The following is an 18,116-nucleotide window of genomic DNA, read 5'->3' on the forward strand; positions in this document are numbered from 1 at the left end:
AAAACATGGTAGAAGGATTCAAATCTTAAAAAAATGCAAAACTTAAACTATTCAAAATGACACCCTAAGCCCAAACTCACCTAAGAGGAGTAAAACCACTGTTCACACACTTTTTAAGAACTTCAGGATTAAAAGCATGTCCCACATCTGCATCCACCCCCTCTTTAATGGCACTGTTCACCAATCTTCTATAAAATCTGTTGTAAATTTGTATTAACTTTACAACTGTGCCTCAGCTGCATCGATGCTACAGCCCAGTCAATGTTAAAAGCAGAAACACTGCATGGAGGCAACTGTTTTTCTTTCAGCTAACAAGGATGTTACTAGTGGAGAAGACAGGCTCTGATAAAGCTGTAGTGAATAAATTCCACATCAGTGAACTAGTATGGGCTCAATCAAAGCTCAAGTGAAACAAGTGTTTGTCCAAAAAAAAAAAAAATAATTCGCACTACTTTGTCAGAGCACGTATACATGAGCACTTTCTCGTTTGCATTTTTGTGCAAGTCTAACACAGGTGACATGATTTTTCAGGTTTCGATCTTCTAGAAACAAGAACAACCTATCTCCAAAGAAACACTATCAGTCTCTTTACACAGAACTTGCAGTGTAGGAAAAAGACACCATAAACTTACTTCCTAAGTATTAAATTTCAATAACCCATCTTTTATGTAATATAAATTTCTTTTTTTCCTTAAAAGCACAATTTTTTTTTTGTTTTTCATATTACATGAACCTCTCCAAAAAGGAAGCAAGCAGGGAGACAAGCAACCTATGCTCTCTGAACTAAAAGCGAATGCATGAAACGAGCCCAACAACAGGAAAATCAAAGTCACTGAAGTCCTGAAAAAAACTGGTACAATACAACTCCTAACGTTAACTATACATTACAGGAAGCTCAATTACCAGTGGGTTCTACACACATGTGGCATCTTGCAGGATCAGGATCATAGGTTCTATAAACTACATATATATATATACACACACACATATTGTATATCATGCTGTCTATTTGCCAGGCTCCCTAATGGTACTAGTATTAATAATAATCTTACCAATACTGCAGCAGAGTAATATAATCCATATAAAAACCTACTAATAAAATGGTACCACTATAGATATAAAACACAGTGGAGTCCTTCCATTCTTTAACTATACATTACAATGCTATTTTGTTTACACTGGCATTCAGTTTTTCTACAGCTGTGGCTGGACACAGATGGCAGCTTTTAATGTTGCAAGTCTCTTCATGGTGGAACAAAGCAGTAACAGAGGTAGAAAACGTAAAAGCATTGTCCATGACTGTGAATTGATGACATCTTGCCTAATCTGCAGTTTAACATACTCACACTATTCAATGAACATGTACTAGAAACTAAGGCATCATAATTATCCTAATTACTGTTTCTTGTGAAGAATGTTGTCACAACAATGATTCATTTGCCGCATATGCATCTACCCTTAAAAAATACACACACGTAACTTAAGGGTGGTTATAAATTCGGAGGCTTAATTTCCTTTCTGAACCATTCTCTTTTTTATTGGCTGTAAAAATTATATAGTTACCTGATTCCAAAATAGTTTACTGAAGTATTAGCACTATTTAAAAAAAAAAAAAAACAAACCAAAAAAAAACCACCCAACAATCTCCTAATAATCTTTATTACAGGAAAAAACAGTTTTCAGATTTTTTTTTTTAATTTCATCCATCAGCCAAAGTAATTTTCTGTATTAGAGTTGTGCAGAAACTTTTTAGTGACTATATTATCAGGAATACTATATCTTAGCTAAATCAACTCCTGCACTTCCGAATTAATTGCCTTCTACAATATTAGTAACTTTTCCTCTATATATCCCCCAGCCTATACAAAAAAACCTTACTAGAATTGTAGAAATCAAAAGAGGAAGTCATCAGCAACAAATTAAAGCTGTAGGCTTCCCTCGTGATATAATGCTTCCTATAAAATTTGCTTAGAAACAGAATATCCAAAGTTACGTACTATGAATTATTAATCGGAAATTGGTGGAACTTCTTCCATTAAAGATGATAAGAGTGAAGACAAGGGAGACAATCTGCAAAACGTCAGCTATGTTTTGTCTATCTATACAAGAAAGGAGTGAGTTCAGCCCTCCAGCCTACAGAAAACTTGAACACCTGGAGTCAAAACTGGGCAAATTTGTAACATGAGCCTTTACATCATAAGGATGGATGTGATGCATACAAGAAGAAATCTTACATTAGCAGATTTCTCAATGTCTGCAGAGCCACTATCTTCATCTAGCTCTATGCCAAGAAATCAAACATTATTTTTTGTCTGCAACTATCTTTAAAGATCTCCATTCGATCTGTCTTCAGGAAAATTAACTATTGTTTGTGACAAAGTTTAATATTTTCAACATCACTTGACCTCATTAAGAAGCTGAGGTAGTAACTTCAGTCTGTAACATTATCCTATGTGATATGCACATCTATACACATACATATGTTTAATCTGTAGACAGATGAATGAAAATTTATGTGTATGAGTTATGCTCTTAGCTGATGAGAAAACACCTGACAGCAATATGGGAACACAACAGCAAAGTCAAGCAAGTTGAAAGCAATACTATGAGTAACAATAATTCAAACTTTATGCTGAAAATAAAAAAAACCACTGTTTCAGATGTGCTGAAATTACTAAGTACAAAAGGTTACATTGTAATTATCTGACTTGGCCAGAAACATAAGGTTTAGTTTTCATTTATTTTTTAGTTATTATTTTTTTAGTTATGTTGCAAAGGTAAATCTCTGAATGGGAACTGACACAATGCAAGCCAACTGAAACAACTGACATCAAGCAAACCAACTGAAACAATTAGTCCTAAAGCCAAACATTGACCACCAAGTGAGGGGTAATGAAGATAAAAAATACAAAACAGCTACATTGGTTCCAGTTTATAAGCACCAAGACAAGGGGAAAACAGCATGAGTAGTCACTGTTCAAAGCTCAGGTGCCAAAGAATGACTATCTATTAACAGAAAAAAACAGGCACGCCTCTTATAAAGCAAGACACATGTTTGTAAAAAAGGATTCCTCCTTTCCCAGCCACATCTGTTGCGTCTGCAGTACGAGGTAAGCATACTTTAACATGGTCAGCAAATTATTGCATATATTCCTAGAGACATAAATTGACTGCATTTGTCATGTGCTGATTCTGAAATAAGACAACATACAAGTACCATCCTCCTCCTACTGTTCTTCTAGGAGGCACAGTGAGATTGCTCTGGGGCTGTGAAAAGCCTACATAAGCATCTCCCTTTGGGGAATCTTTACACAAACAAGGCTGATGAAACAACCTCCACACATCATCTTCGACCTGAATCAATTTTCCAAGCTCAGTATTACATTAACAAGTTAGTGGCTTTGCATTTTTGCAGAGAATACAAAAAGGTTCAAGTGACTATTGTTTTGCAGCCTGAATTCTAAAAATATGACATACTGCAAAGCTCTTACACACATTATTTCCCTACTTGGGGCTGCGACTTCAGTTCCAACTTGTTTTTCTACAAGTAATTTGTACCGCAACATTGACAAAAATTTCCAAAGTTTAGAGAATGATAGAGCAGGATATAAACACAAATATTGTTTCAGATCTTAGCTCTGCCTTTGACACTTGTTGAACTTACTGTCTTTTGACAATACCTGTGTCTTACACTTTCTCCTTTTCTCCTATACAATGAACAGAGGGGGAAAAAAAAGGAACAGGCTGGCCAGCCAGGCCATTACAAAAGGGAAGCAAAAATTCCTTGAAAAACAATCCACAAAGTGAATGTAAAAAACACCTTATCATTACAGTAAATTTCGGCAGTTTTGATGTTTTTCCAAGTGATAAAAGTGAACTCTATGTTAAGCTTGCTTTTTTTTCCTCACTGCACTGAAAACGTTTTCTTGTTCTTGCACCAATTATTATAACCCCCAAGTTTTGCTTCCTCTTGTATCTTAGTGACATCACATGAATCACATGAAAGACTCCTTATTTGCAGCATACAACTACAAAATAAATTAATCTGAACAAATTTAAACTTCATTTTTTAGAATAGCGATGATAAAAAGCGCTGGACTGACAGTCTTAAGTTCTCTATTATTAAGTATGGGGCTCCATACTGCAAGCTTCCTCACTCCACTAGTGTGCCTCAGTCACATTCTATATACAAGAATTCTGTGTTTATGTACTAAATATCTTTCTACATTTAGTGAATCTGATCTTTTCCCGCTGAAACTCATGGCTGCGTCAACAGCTTTGTTACACTGACATATTAAAAAAAAAAAATCTTAACAAGACTGACATTACAAAGTCAAGGATACCAGTAATCACCATCTCTGGCAACTCACAGGCGCTCTCAATCCGACCTCAGCTGGTGATCTGTGCATTATACTATTCTTCTAGCAGCAGTAAGAGCTAGCGGTGCAAAATTGGTTCGTCGCATTTAATCCTATATCAATGCATAGTACGTATATCTCCTATAGCGTTACTTTGACTCTATAAACTAAAATAAGGAGATTTAGTTCTGCCTCACTGCTGTATCTTTCCAGTATTGTCTAGGTCAATTTAGTATTAAAAATCAAGACTTTCTGAACTCTAACAAAACATTCAGAACAAGAAAACCCATAGAATGTTTGCAAAACCACAAAGAAAATAGGAAGAATTCAACTCAAAGCTGAATTTTTAACAGATACCAAGCACTTTAAACTCCCAATATGCGTATTTTGCTTTAAAAATATCCACATAAGCATTTTCGTATCAGCAAGCAGCCTTTCTGAATTTAAACAATACATTCTAATACAGGCCACCCATGTACTTCTACCATTGTGGTAACATATGAGATGATAAAAACTGAGGAAATGCACACTGCATAAAACTAAATGCTATTATAGAGGTACAAATGGTAAAGGGACCGTCATAACAATAAAAGAATTAAAAAAAAAAAAAAAACACACAACAGTAACACACAAAAGCACGCAGAACTAAGTTTGAGTGCCCCTTCAATTGGGGAATTCTCACCACTCAGGCAGAGCAAACCTAGCCTTAATTCTTTTAATAGGCCACATTGATGCAGTTACTATAGCTGCACAGTAAATGGATTTAATGTATTTGTTTTTCTAATATGATGTAAGTCAATAAAACTCACAAGGGCTCTTATATACAAATCAATGCTATAAAGAACTCGGGCACCAAAGGTAATTGTTCCGTATTTCACTCTGATATACGGAGCTCTAAAGCACACTCACTGAAAATTACTATTAAAAGTTTCTCTCACATAAGCAAAGAATCAATCAGAAACATCTTTAATTTGAAATGAATTTAAAAAAAAAAAAGGCTGCCACGTAAAACTGCAATTATGAAAAAAAAGTATTGGAATCACACTTCTACTAGATAAAAGTCACGTGCAAACAACTATTTGATTTTTTTTTTGTTGATGGTGATCCTTCAACTTAAAGAGGTCTCCGGAAATAAGGAAATGACAATCTGGAACACAGACATCTTAGTCTCATTTCTTTTCTATGAAAAAAAAGTCAAGTTTAAAGTACATATTTTAACAGCATAGCAGAATTATACATTCCTCAAAAAATATATTGATATAATAAAACACTTCTAGTAAAATATTTTGACCAAACTAGTTTCTAATGCTCTACTTAAAGACAAAAAAAAAAGTGTATGAGTGCAAAGGAAACTAATGGACAGTATAACAGACCCACTTTCATTACAAGGCTATGCCTTTTCATTTTGGCACCAGCAGTATGAAACATTTGGCAAAAGAGGAAAAAAATTATCTTCTGAGACGAGTAATAAATTCTTCAGACACAAAGCCACACACACCTGTTGCCATGTGGCTTTTTGCAAAAGCCACACTGCTTGTTGGGCACCCAAACATATTTGCTTTCACTAGCAGAGGTATGTTCCAAGCCTTCCCGTTTAACAGTTGAAATGTTATCTGGAATGAATAACGGAGGTTCATCAAGTGAAAGACTTTTGCTACTTCTTCTCTGGCGAGGTTGGAGATTCTTATCGATTCTTCTTGACTTGTTTTTTTCTTTATCATCCTCCTTCAGATGTTCTACAACAGGGGGATCTTTTGACTCTGCCTCTTCCTTTGTGGAGCTGTTCGTTTTTAGCGCAGTTGCAAGCTGCTGTTTCTGACCCTGGGTTTGCTTCTGACCAAGATTTGAAACATGCCCTGATAAGGGATGCACAGAGTGGTGGGTGTCTTTAGAACAGCTTTGATGAGTAGGAGATTTCTCACTTGTTCTTTGAATCGATGACTTCTGTACTTGCCCAGAAGCCTGGACTCGGGGTATTTTCTTCAGCATGGTATTGGTCTGCTTTTTTATGGTCACCCCTGAAACGGAGCTCCTTGCTTTCAAACCCAGATCAGATTGTTTCTTCCTAATTTTAACTGGATTATTTGGATGCTGATGACTCTCTTGCTCATCTGCATTCCGCTTCAGACTTGCTGAAGATGGACTGTGAAGACCTGAAACAGTAAGACCAGCTCTTGTTCTTGAACGTGTTATTTCTTGTTGCACTGTACCTGATTTCTGTTGAGTACTTGCAGTCAGATTTTGCTTATTCTGTATTATAGATTTACTATGCCGGGGCCTAATGTTCTTTTCACATTTTGATGAAATGTTAATTTGTTTATCATCATCCTGAAATTTTGATGCCTCAAGGCCTTCTACTTTAGTACTGCTGATCTGCTGCTCTACATTTTGGCTTTTTTGGTCAAGAACAGTGCTATCTAAAATGCTATTTCCTGCGTCAGCAGAAGTAAACTCTTCACTTTTCAAGTCTTTATTATTAAACTCTGTACTGTCCAATAGTTTCTCAGATGAAGTTACAGTTTTCTCCACCCCCTTATCATCTATAGGTTCTGTTACACATTCTTTTACTGACAATGTGTTTTCATCAGGAACTTCCACATTGTGGGAACCTAAACTACAGTCAAGCCCCTTTTCTATAGAGCTGGACAAATTTGAAGCAGCCTCACAAATTTCACTTGGATTCACACAAACACTAGATGGATCATTAGCTTTTCCAGTTACCCCACTTTGATCATGCTCTTCTGTTTTCTTCTCTGGTTCCTCTGTTTTATATTCAGTCTTTTCTCCTGAAGAAGTTTCAGAGCCCATTGAATCAATCACATCATTTGCTTCATTTTTAACTGCAGTAATTTCAGTATCTGCAGAGACTGAACAAACTGTCTCAACATTCCCAGATTCAATCTTTGTTGCAACCTCTGTTATTTCCTTTGATTCTCCAGGAGAAGGAGAACAGGCTCCTGCTAAATTAGCACAACTTAACTCTTGGGATGTTTCCTCAACTTTTGCCTGGTTAAGGGTTTCAGATTTTATTTCGTTCACCTCTTCGGGACCAGGAAGACATTTTGTATTACTTTGGGATGCTGTTACTGCTACTGGTGTTCCTTCTGTCTGTCCTGATCGTCTTGTACTACGCCTAACTTCTTTAGGCTGCTCTGTTTTCAAGGGCGCAGCGACATCCGTCTCTTTAGCTGGACTTCTCTCTTGTTTCTGTCCAGTTTTTGGAGCAGATCCACTTTTTACAGTTGATTTCTTGGTACTAACAGGAGGTGCAACGTTCGAACGCTTGGCCAGGGTGCTCTGTCGCAAACTCCGAACTTGTTCTAGGAGGGGAAAGAGAAAATGTCTTAGGCATACTGCATCCTCCTCTTTCCAAACACAAGACTTACCTAGAATAGAACTGATTTAGCCTGATTTAGCTTACTGGACACAGAAAGAACTTAAAACTTAGTTGTTTACTAAACTTAAACAAAAACCCACAAGCTCTCTCTACTTTAAAAAGTTGTAAGTTGCTTGCATTTCAATTTTACACTGACACAGTTTGGATGTAAAATCACATTTTTCTAATGGTGATAAAAGTTCTGAATAATATATATAAAACAGAAGTGATGATAAAAAGACAATCAAAACCCACTACTTTTCTACCACTCAACTTCTTCTACCTCAAGTAAAAATTGCACAGGTTATATTTTGATTAGAGTATAGCTTTTAGAGAAGACAGTATACAAATTTGAGATGGAGTCACATTATCACTTGACAACATCTCTTACATTTTCTAAACAAGAAACCATTCCAATGCATTTTTAAAAAGCACATTCACCAGCTTTGTATCACAGGTTCTTATTTAAATTGACTTCCCTATTAAGTAGTTTTATTTTTTTAACTCAGCCTACTCTACAGGGTGGGGAAAACGCAGAACTGTCAATAACTCCATCAGTTCAACAAGTTAGAAAAAGCCTAACTATAATCAATTAGCTATCACACAGAATTTAAATATTTCATTAAGATAATTATTAAGCATACTGAGATATTACTATAACGTAATTTAAAATTAAAAAATACACAAATAAAAATAAATAGAATTAAAATTGTAACAGAAAATAAAGAGCCATGCTAACCTAATACTCCAATGCTGTTTGCAAATACAATATGCTTTTGCTGGTGAAGAACCTCAGTGCTAATCTGATGCAGGTAAAAGGATCACAATCTCAAAAAATGAGTTTATGGCCTGCGGTCCTTAAGGAAGATACCAAATATTTAATGAAGAGGAATTCAAATTGAGTAGTACCCTATGGATGCCAATATCTATCTCCAGTTTGTAAAAAAGGAAGTGTCTGTACTTGAATTCACACAACCAAATAGCAAAGCTTTACTTTAAGTCTATAAATGTTGGGGGTGTGAGATTATAAAAATTCAATTGACCTCAAACGTGCAAAACCACATCACCTATTGAATGATCACCTTGTGCCATTAAACGTGGCGATTTTCTTGGTGATGCGACTGATGTTTCTTCACAACGGCTCCTCAAACTCCTGTTAGGTAGAACAAGCTCATCTTCATCAATGGTGTCGTTACCACTCTCTTTAACTCCTTCTTCATCCATAATATCATCCAGACCAATAACTGGGAAAAACAAACAAACAAGAAAGAGCCTAAAACAAAATGATCAAAAAATGTTGCAGCTGTAATGGCAAGCAAGACAGGGAAGAGACAGGGGAAAATACATAATTTGGCCATCTAAAAACAAACAAAAAGGGGGAAAAAAAATGAAGAAAGGCAAGACAGAAAATTCCCATGTCAGGCAGTTTCAGTGGAGAAGAAGCTATCACCCAAAGCTTAAAATTTCTGTAGATAGTCCTTAGAGCTTTTTGGTGGACTCACATTTTTATTGGGTTTTTTTTGCCACAGGAAGGTCCCCAGTCTTAGAGGATCAGCTGTTCCTCACTGTCCCTTCCCACCTAAGAAAAAGTGAAGAAAGGTAAACAGCAGAAAGAGCTGATCCAGAAGTGCAAAGAGTTTAAAATCACAGTTTTCTCATAGGATACAATTTTAAAACTCTAAGTCCCACCCACATCATGTATCTGCATCTGCAAATCCCTTTTTGGAAGAGCATTGAGTGCAGCATGCACTAGTCTCCCAGGAGAGTCAGAGAACATTGTCGAATTCCTAGCCTCCACTAACCTGCGAAGGATCCCAGAGGTTGCTCCTGAAAATAGGTTTCCTAAGAGGCAGTCAGGCCACTGTACCAGCCATTCTCCTCACTTTCTCTAAGATAGGTTCTGCAATGGTAGCCTCTCCTATCCCAAAGATCCTATGTGTGATTAATGAATCCTGGTCCCTGTGGGATGCGAAATTTGTGAGATCAAGCCAAATACCCAAGTGATTTCACAGAACACGTAGGAGGGTCTGACAAATATTCCAAATGACCAAGTATGCCTATTTGTCACTAGTCAGGCACCCACCTAGAAGCATTTTCAAGATAAACTAATTCACATGACAGAAATAAGATATCTAAAAATTTCTAACAATTATTTAAAACTGACTTAAATTAATAAATTTATCTTAGAAATCAAAATAAGCAAGAAGTTAGAATTGTTAGAATTTTTAGACTGTCAGAAAATCTGTCAATTCCTGCTCCTTTTCAAGTCTGATGTTACTGCAACTTAAAAAACATAATGCTTTTGTGAAGGCACTACAACAATGAGCATACTTTTAAAATAATAAAAATTGGAAGTTGTAAAACACTTCTAAAGCCAAACAGTGACAAAAAATCACGTCTATCAAGACTTTAAATCAATCCACAATCACCTGTCAGGAAGAAAAAAAAAAAACAAACAAAACAAAAAAACCCAACCAACCTGTTAATTTTAAAGTTTAAATATTAGAAAGATTTTAAACAGCCTTTTAAGGAAGGCTGACCTTGGCACCAGGTAATCGGCACTCTGGACCTCCGTAATTAGATGGCTGTCAGGAGCTGAAAGCTAGGAGTTTCTTGGGCTGACAGTTTATTGTTACTCATTTTATTTTAACCATAATTTTTAGTGACTGCGTTGTATACATCAGTTTACAGGAGAAGTGTGTTTCTGGAAATTACTGGCAGCTTTTGCTTTCCAATCCACAGAGCCACCTTTAGCCTGTGTATGTATATGTACATACACAGATACCATACACAAGCTGCAGGGGACTGATAATGCTGGTCTTACTCCACTCATCCAAATGTTCCTTAATCACTTATATAAGCTACATACTGGGAAAAAGATGGCATTGTAACTGCCCTGTTAGCCTTTATTATCCCCATAATATCTAACACTGGCCATTTTCCAAGACTGAAAACTCAACGAGGTGGGCCCTCACCCTAACTCCAGCTGCCCATTCTCATGTTCTCAAAGACTATGTCCTCCCAACAGCTCTGCGCTTTGGTACTAGTGTTCTCATTAAAGGGTGTTCCTACAAAACGTGGAACCGGTATTCGGGAACAGCCTGTGACAAAGTAATGGTAGGACCAGAGGGAATGGATTAAAACTAGAGATGGGACAATTCAGACTGGACGCTAGGAAGAAGTTCTTCACCATGAGGGTGGTGAGACACTGGAACAGGTTGCCCAGAGAGATGGTGGATGCCCCATCCCTGGAAGTTTTTAAGGCCAGGCTGGATGGGGCTCTGAGCAACCTGATCTAGTGGGAGGTGTCCCTGCCCATGGCAGGGGGGTTGGAACTAGATGATCTTTAAGGTCCCTTCCAACCCTAATAATTCTATGATTCTATGAAAGGAGACACCCTGCAGATCCTCTTCTGTTTCTTCAGTGTAGAACTAAACTACTAAGCTACAGAAGAAAACATGACAAATAAAAACTACTCAGACAACTTCTGAAACAGCTCTGGAGCAGATTTCAGAGCTGCCATTAGAGACTCAGGTTTTACAATGTTCGTGCTCAAGTTACTGAGTTAATAACAAAAGGGACACAATCACTCTACTATTGACAGACAGTTTGAAATATTAGAATTAAAGTATTTTCATACTTACAAGACTCTGTGCTGTAGCTTTAATTTTACAGAGGAATTTGAAGCACAGAATCTTGCTAATTTCAAACCACCTGAGCTATAACTCAGCTAGTACAGCCCCATGAGGCCCCCGGATGAGGAGTGTTCGACACACACCCTGCTGGGAAGAGAAAAAGTGACAGAGAATAGTAATAGATACAGAGGAGACCAGGACATTAAATTATGAAAGGAAAGTGGAGGCAGAGAAACAGCACTGGGAAAAGTAAACCAACAAAAGCAAAACCAGACAGAACTAAGAAGAAAGAGATACAGGTAACCTTAGTAATAAATACCTAAGGATTATCTCAGTAATAAATACAGAAATTAAGACAGAAGGATAAAAGATAGAAGGAAAAAATAAAGAAAAAACGTAACTAAATAGAAAAATTGTACACCAGTGTACAAATGAACAAGCTGTAAATAAGGAAAATATGAATCACGTTCAACATATTCATACTGGAAGAGGCACCACTGGGCTTCAACTTACTATTTTGAGTCTCTCCATTATTTGTAAAGTACTTAAATTTCTGAACTACTGTGCTGCTGACTCATTTTTATATATGTTTTACAATAACAGAGTAACATACAGGAAAAATAGTTTACTTGCAAATTTAAAGTAAAATTTTCCATGCAGTAAAACAAAAGCCTGACCCTTTTTTTAATTCTTCAGCAATGTAAAAGAGAGGAAAACAAGACTTACTCGCTGGGGGAAGGGGAGGGAAGGAGGAGAAAATACCCCTAAAAACATCATCAAAATCTTTGAAATTTACAAATCTTCCCTTGATAATCTTCAGCCAAAATTAGACAGAAATACTCAGGTTTTTGACACAGTGGTCAAGGTAAGCCTCAAGTGTAGAAATAAATTTCTTTTATGTAGATGTTAGCCCTGATTTTCGTTTGCTTAGCTAACCACATGGAACAGAGCTCCACTGTTGTTGCTACTTTGCGTTCTAAATTCTACATTCACCTGAATCATGCTAACAGCGGGACTGATCAAATCCACCGTGGATTCCATATTTTAATTCTACAAGCACCAAAAGTTATACATTAAACATTTTAAAATTTCTACTATGTTAAAAACCTAACATTATGCTTCAATGAAAAGAACAGTAACAGTCTAAAGCAGTAACTAACACATATCCAGGTAAGCCTTAAGAAGAGCTAATAAACTCTAGTAAGGCAAGGAAACATACACACTGAGAAATTATCATGAAGTCTCAAGACTATAAATGAAGATAGTATATTTTATATTAAAACCTTTTTCCTATTGACATTTGTGATGCATATGTTCAAGAAACAACTAAAAATGCTCAGTTAGAAAAAAAAAAATATTTTCAAGAGAAATTAGGTCAACTGATGATATAACTTACATAAGAACACACTTTAGATGAGCCTTTAGATGAGCTCTGTGATTGATAAATACATAAACTGCCTTGCAAATCCTATTACAGATCCAACCCCTCTCCATCCATAAAACAATGTAAAACTGACCCAAAGGAATGAGTAACTAAAGTCTTCAGAAGGACCTAAAATGGGGACACCTGGTAGTTTGTTACCTACAAACAGAAAAGCATACAAAATAAACATTCTGCATGGTCTCAATATAATATCAATATAGTAAATTTAAATTTTACACAAGAGAGTTACTACCTTGGTCACAAGACACTGTGCAACTGTTCGCATGGACAGCTTGGAGGAAGGAAGGCATAAAGACGTAAGAAAACCAAGAGAAACAACTGTAGACCCAATTTTGGGTTGCAATCCGAAGGTTACGTTCAAAATCACTTCATGTGCAGGAGGAAAAATAACACATACATTTGGCTTTAGTGAGAAGAACCTGAAATGGCTAACACAGTCAGACAGGACACTAGCTAAAGAAAAGTACTTGTTGTCAGAACTATTGGTTTGGCTCCAAAGATTCAGCAGGTGATCACAATTTTAGCAGAGGTAATGCTGCTTTCAGCAGTACTCATGAAAACACAGGCTAAAACTAGAAAGAACAAACTGCACTTAGGGGATACGCTTTCCCAGCCTCAATAAACGACATCCTGAAAAGCTACAGAATTCCAGATAGCTGAGAATTACCTATTAAGTATGAATGCTGGTTATTTAGTTCATTGGCATGGGAACAGTCTGACCTGCTATGCTATATGCTATCAATTAGTGGATAAGCTTCCAGCAAGAAATAACAGAACGAAACAGAAAACCTATCAATAGTTGATCTAAAGTTGAAAAAAAGGCGTTGCTCTCATGAGTAGACGTCACATCCTAAATTTCACAGTTTCCACTTCTGATCAAGGAATTGCTCAGAAAGTTAAAAAAAAAAAAAAAAAAGCAACCTCAAACCCACATATCCACACCCACCCACACCACCCAAACATTAAAGACGCCCAAGAGCTGTTCCACATAACCTACCCTCCTGTGTTGATCATTCAGTTCTTGGAAGAACAGCTGCCTGACCAGACTGATGAACAGAAGCACAGAGATGCCTAAAACATGATATGGGACACTTTTGATTGTTTCAAGAACTTCGGTTTCATTTAATCCTGAAAAGGCTCCTTTTGTCAAATTCTGGCCTTTAAGTCGCAAAGTGAGCAGTTATATCAATTTCCACTATTGACACTAGGTCTTTCTGCTGATACCTACTTCAGGACAGTAAATGGCCTCCATTACTGCTAAGCTCCTATGAGCTGCAGTGAATAATAAGATCTGTGAATAGCTTGTACATTGATTCACCGAAGTAACAGAAAACTTCCTAACAGTGCTGTAAGAGCAGTAATCTGCACAGTCTACCCGACAAACCAGCAACCCAACTACATCTTTACAGTTCAGTAGTCACTCCACAAACACATCCTAAAAGGATTTCAGCATAACATCTGTTAATTTGACCCATGCCCTTTCCAGCTTGTGAAAGTCAGAAAAGGTTACTTTTACCTCTGCTTAAAGTCTTTACCAGGATCACCTGGAAAGAATCTTCTTGTCTTCTCCAAACAAGTAACTGTTCAATCAAAGCTGAACAAGACAACCCCATTCTATTACACATTGGCAATTACACAGCAAGCTCATCGACTAGAGAAAGACCAACAATGTCATTTAACAGAAGAAACCATTTAGATCCGGCACAAACTGGACTCAGGCCATGAGACTGCTTTACTGGTACAGTTCTTCCTATCAACAGATAGTCAACAGACATCCATTCTCATGTTCCTTGCTATTTGTCACACACCAGTACTGCTGATCACGAGATGCTCAGTACAAGAAAGACAGGGACCTGTTGGAGTTGGTCCACAGGAGGACCACAAGAACGATCAGAGGGATGGAACACCTCTCATATGAGGACAGGCTAAGAGAGTTGGGGTTGTTCAGCCTGGAGAAGGTTCCAGGGAGACCTTATAGTGGCCTGTCAATACTTAAAGGGGGCTTATAAGAAAGATGGGGACAAACTTTTTAGTATTCCTTGTAGAGACAGGACAAGGGGTAATGGTTCAGACTAGATATAAGGACATTTTTTATGATGAGGTCAGGTTGGGTGGAGCTCTGAGCAACCTGATCTAGTTGAAGATGTCCCTGCTCATTGCAGGGTGGTTGGACTAGATGACCTTTAAAGGCCCCTTCCAACCAAATCATTCTATGATGCTATGCTACCATCGTCCCCCAGAGAAGCATTTATAATCCAACTTTAAAACTTTGCATTTTCTGGGTAGATACCTCTAACAAGCAGTGTGATTAGAAATCAAGCTTCAACTCACAAAAATCTGTGTTTCTGTCTTAGAGACAAGCACTTTACCTGTTTAAAGGACGTACAGCCAATTGCTATCAGTATCTATCACATACAGTCAGGTAAGTGGTAACTCACCATAAAAGAGCTTAGTATTAACAAAAAGCTTAGTTCATGGTGAATTATGTGTAATATACACCCTAAAGCTGAGCAAGACAGATGCTATGTTGATGAGTAATAACTTTGGATTAGGCATGTAAATAACACCCAACACAAACTAATGTCAATGCAGCAGTAATAAAAAGAGCAGAAAACAAACCCATACTCAAAACCAACTTAAGAGCAACAGACAAGGCGTTTAGACAAAAAGACCTGATCTCCAAAGTAAAACAGAGAAAATGTTGTCATGATCCTAAGAAATTTGGTATGCTGGTAAGCAGGCCTGAAAAAAGTCTTTCTCAAAGCTGCTGCCACTCACATGTAGTTGTGTTCACATAAGAAATGGTACAAGTTCTTTGGGTTGAAGTCATATAATGATAGTATTTTGCTTTGTGCATAGGTTTACAAATACTCTTGAACTCTGCTCAAACCAGGCTCTCGAAGTATTAGTGAGTCATGCCTCCTGCTCCTCCATTTTGTCTATGACACTTAATACCATTTTAGCCAAATCACCTCCTCAGTCCAACTGTTTTTACCTTTATCTCTTCAGCTTGCTCACAGCAATCTGAAGCATGAAATCTTCACCACTTTGAAAACTGGACAGAACAGAGTGCATTCCAGTTATTCATGGAGCAGCAAGCATGATGAATCTGTCCTTTGCTGGCCTAACTTCCATGAGCATTTTACTCCTTTTCTTAAACTGTTCCACAGTCCAGGCATGGATAATGTAAACTACTGTTTGAAGGTCTAAAATAAATTGTAGTAAATAAAGTTTTACCTCTGGGAAAAAAATCACTCTTTTCTCCAGAAATGAAATCAAGAGTTTAAGAAACACCACCATCTACCGTTTCAGTATTTCCTCAGCCTTGCCCTGCTTAACATAAACAGATAACAACAATTGTACCAAAAACTACTAAAACCTTACTGAATATACATTTTTCTAGGTACACTTCTAACCCTAGTGAAAGGTTAAAAGAGGAGCCAACAACCAACTGTTCTGTTACCGTATACTGCTTAATGCACTACAGAATAAATTCATAGTGAGATCCCCCACAGAGGAGGAAAAAAAAGAACTGGAAGGATCAGAATACAGCAGCCTATCATTCTGTATGACACATCAATGGTGTCGTAGCTCTAAAGATGTACGTAAGGCAAGTTTGGTGGGGAGATTTTTGCTTTTTCTTTTTTAGACAAATTGATGTTGGTCTAGAGATAAGCTTCCATGCATACTGTCTGGAAAAAACAGCCTTTGTATGGGTAATTCTTACCAAGGGTACTATCATCTTGCACTACTGCATTCTTACCAGGAGACTATATAAACTGTGTTAGACCACCAACAGTCTCAGACAAATTAAATAAAACCTGAACTAGATTAATACTCACAGAAGAAAGACAGGCAAATAATTTTTGCTTCACACTGATAATCATCACTGCCAACTAAAAAAAACTATGAATACATACTGTGGTGCTACCATCTGAGAATAAGGACAGTTCTTATCAAGACCTACAAAGAACAAGCAACAGCAAGAACACTTCATGTCCTTTGGGATACCCACTACATTAATTCCAAATTGCATGCTTTAATTTACTTAGTAAAATGTGGCTCTGCTCTTGTTTCCAGATTTAAAAACAAACAAACAAAACATGAAACTCATTAACTCAACATAAATCAAATTAGGTTTGATTCCTTCGCGCAGCCTGAAATAGTAGCCCCCAAGTAAATGAGTTAGCTCACTTATTTTAACGGACAGCAACCTTCAAAAATTAATTGTGATTATTTAATGATCAACAGTATTAATTATTGCACTATTGATCACTTTTAGGAGAAATATCCAACTAGTATGACAAAAAGCTGCCTCAAGTCTCCCTGTGACTCCAGCTATAATGCTATGAGTTAATTCAAAAATTTTAAGTGCAGTATAGGTTTACCGGAGGATGCACAGGATGTGGCGTGAAACAAGAATCTACGTCACTGTTTAAATGGAAGGAAATACAAAATTTAAAGAGGAGGAATTTGGTTTAGTTGTGTACATTGTACAGTCTTAGGCACAATAAAAGGGATACAATTTTGTTTGGTGGGTTACAGGCAAAAAAGTATAAGGATAGGGACTATGGCAAGAATAAACAAAAACATTAACGATGGCCTCAAATAATGTTCTACTGAAGTAGTAAAAAGATCAAATATCTTGTTTTGACTTTGTAGTTCACTTTTTCATTGCCTCAGTCAATATCATCTTTGATTTACAGTTTTCCATGTCGTAATACCACTTAATTTAATGAAGGTGAGAATTTAGTCTGTTAGTAGAAACGAAATCCATACTATATTAAGGAAACTATCAAGATTTTCACAACCAGCTCATAAAAGTTACTAGAAAAAAAATTAAATGTTGAGATCATCAAAGCTATCTGCACTAATCTACAACACTCTTAAGTAAAGACCCTAAAAAATGCATTTAAAAAAAAAAAAAAACACTTCCAAATAAAAAAAAAAAATTAGAGCATATTTTTGTCTCTTACATCAAATTCAGTGTAACTATTCCAACCAATATAAATAATTTTAGGGACTAGATCACCCTTTTTTTTTTTTAATCTTCAAAAACTACTCCATAACTCCTAAGATTATTTTTTTTTAAACTTTGCTCTAAACTGTTTACAGATCAGGTGTTTCCAAACAGTAAAAAAGAATTGTGTCATCATTCCAAGGTTGAGTTTGAAGCCAACCAAAGCAAAGCACCCAGAATCCGGTATCAGCGCAGTACCAGAACACCTAGCACTAACAAAATAACGCTGAAGTCAGAGCAGCTATTTGTACAACTTATACACTCCTAGTGCTAACCCAGAATT

The 18,116-nt window shown here is 36.8% G+C and overlaps 1 protein-coding gene across 29 annotated transcripts in view; it reads right to left on the minus strand.

Annotated features, from left to right (window-relative positions):
* PHF3 (PHD finger protein 3) overlaps positions 1 to 18,116 on the minus strand; it is a 52,900-nt gene that overhangs the window by 23,497 nt on the left and 11,287 nt on the right. For 4 of the 29 annotated variants that reach the window (XM_074581472.1, XM_074581489.1, XM_074581475.1 and 1 more), the window contains 2 exons: positions 8,817 to 8,978; positions 5,857 to 7,678 (listed from right to left, as the gene is read on the minus strand). In XM_074581472.1, the coding sequence (XP_074437573.1) occupies positions 5,857 to 7,678; positions 8,817 to 8,978 (1,984 nt within the window). Of the gene's footprint in view, positions 1 to 5,856; positions 7,679 to 8,801; positions 8,979 to 9,236; positions 9,314 to 9,536; positions 9,694 to 11,378; positions 11,517 to 18,116 lie in introns of all 29 variants that reach the window. The other 25 variants (XM_074581476.1, XM_074581473.1, XM_074581471.1 and 22 more) reach the window with 16 other exon arrangements.

Source organism: Larus michahellis, chromosome 3 (genome assembly GCF_964199755.1).
Source record: "Larus michahellis chromosome 3, bLarMic1.1, whole genome shotgun sequence".
Taxonomy (NCBI): Eukaryota; Metazoa; Chordata; class Aves; order Charadriiformes; family Laridae; genus Larus; species Larus michahellis.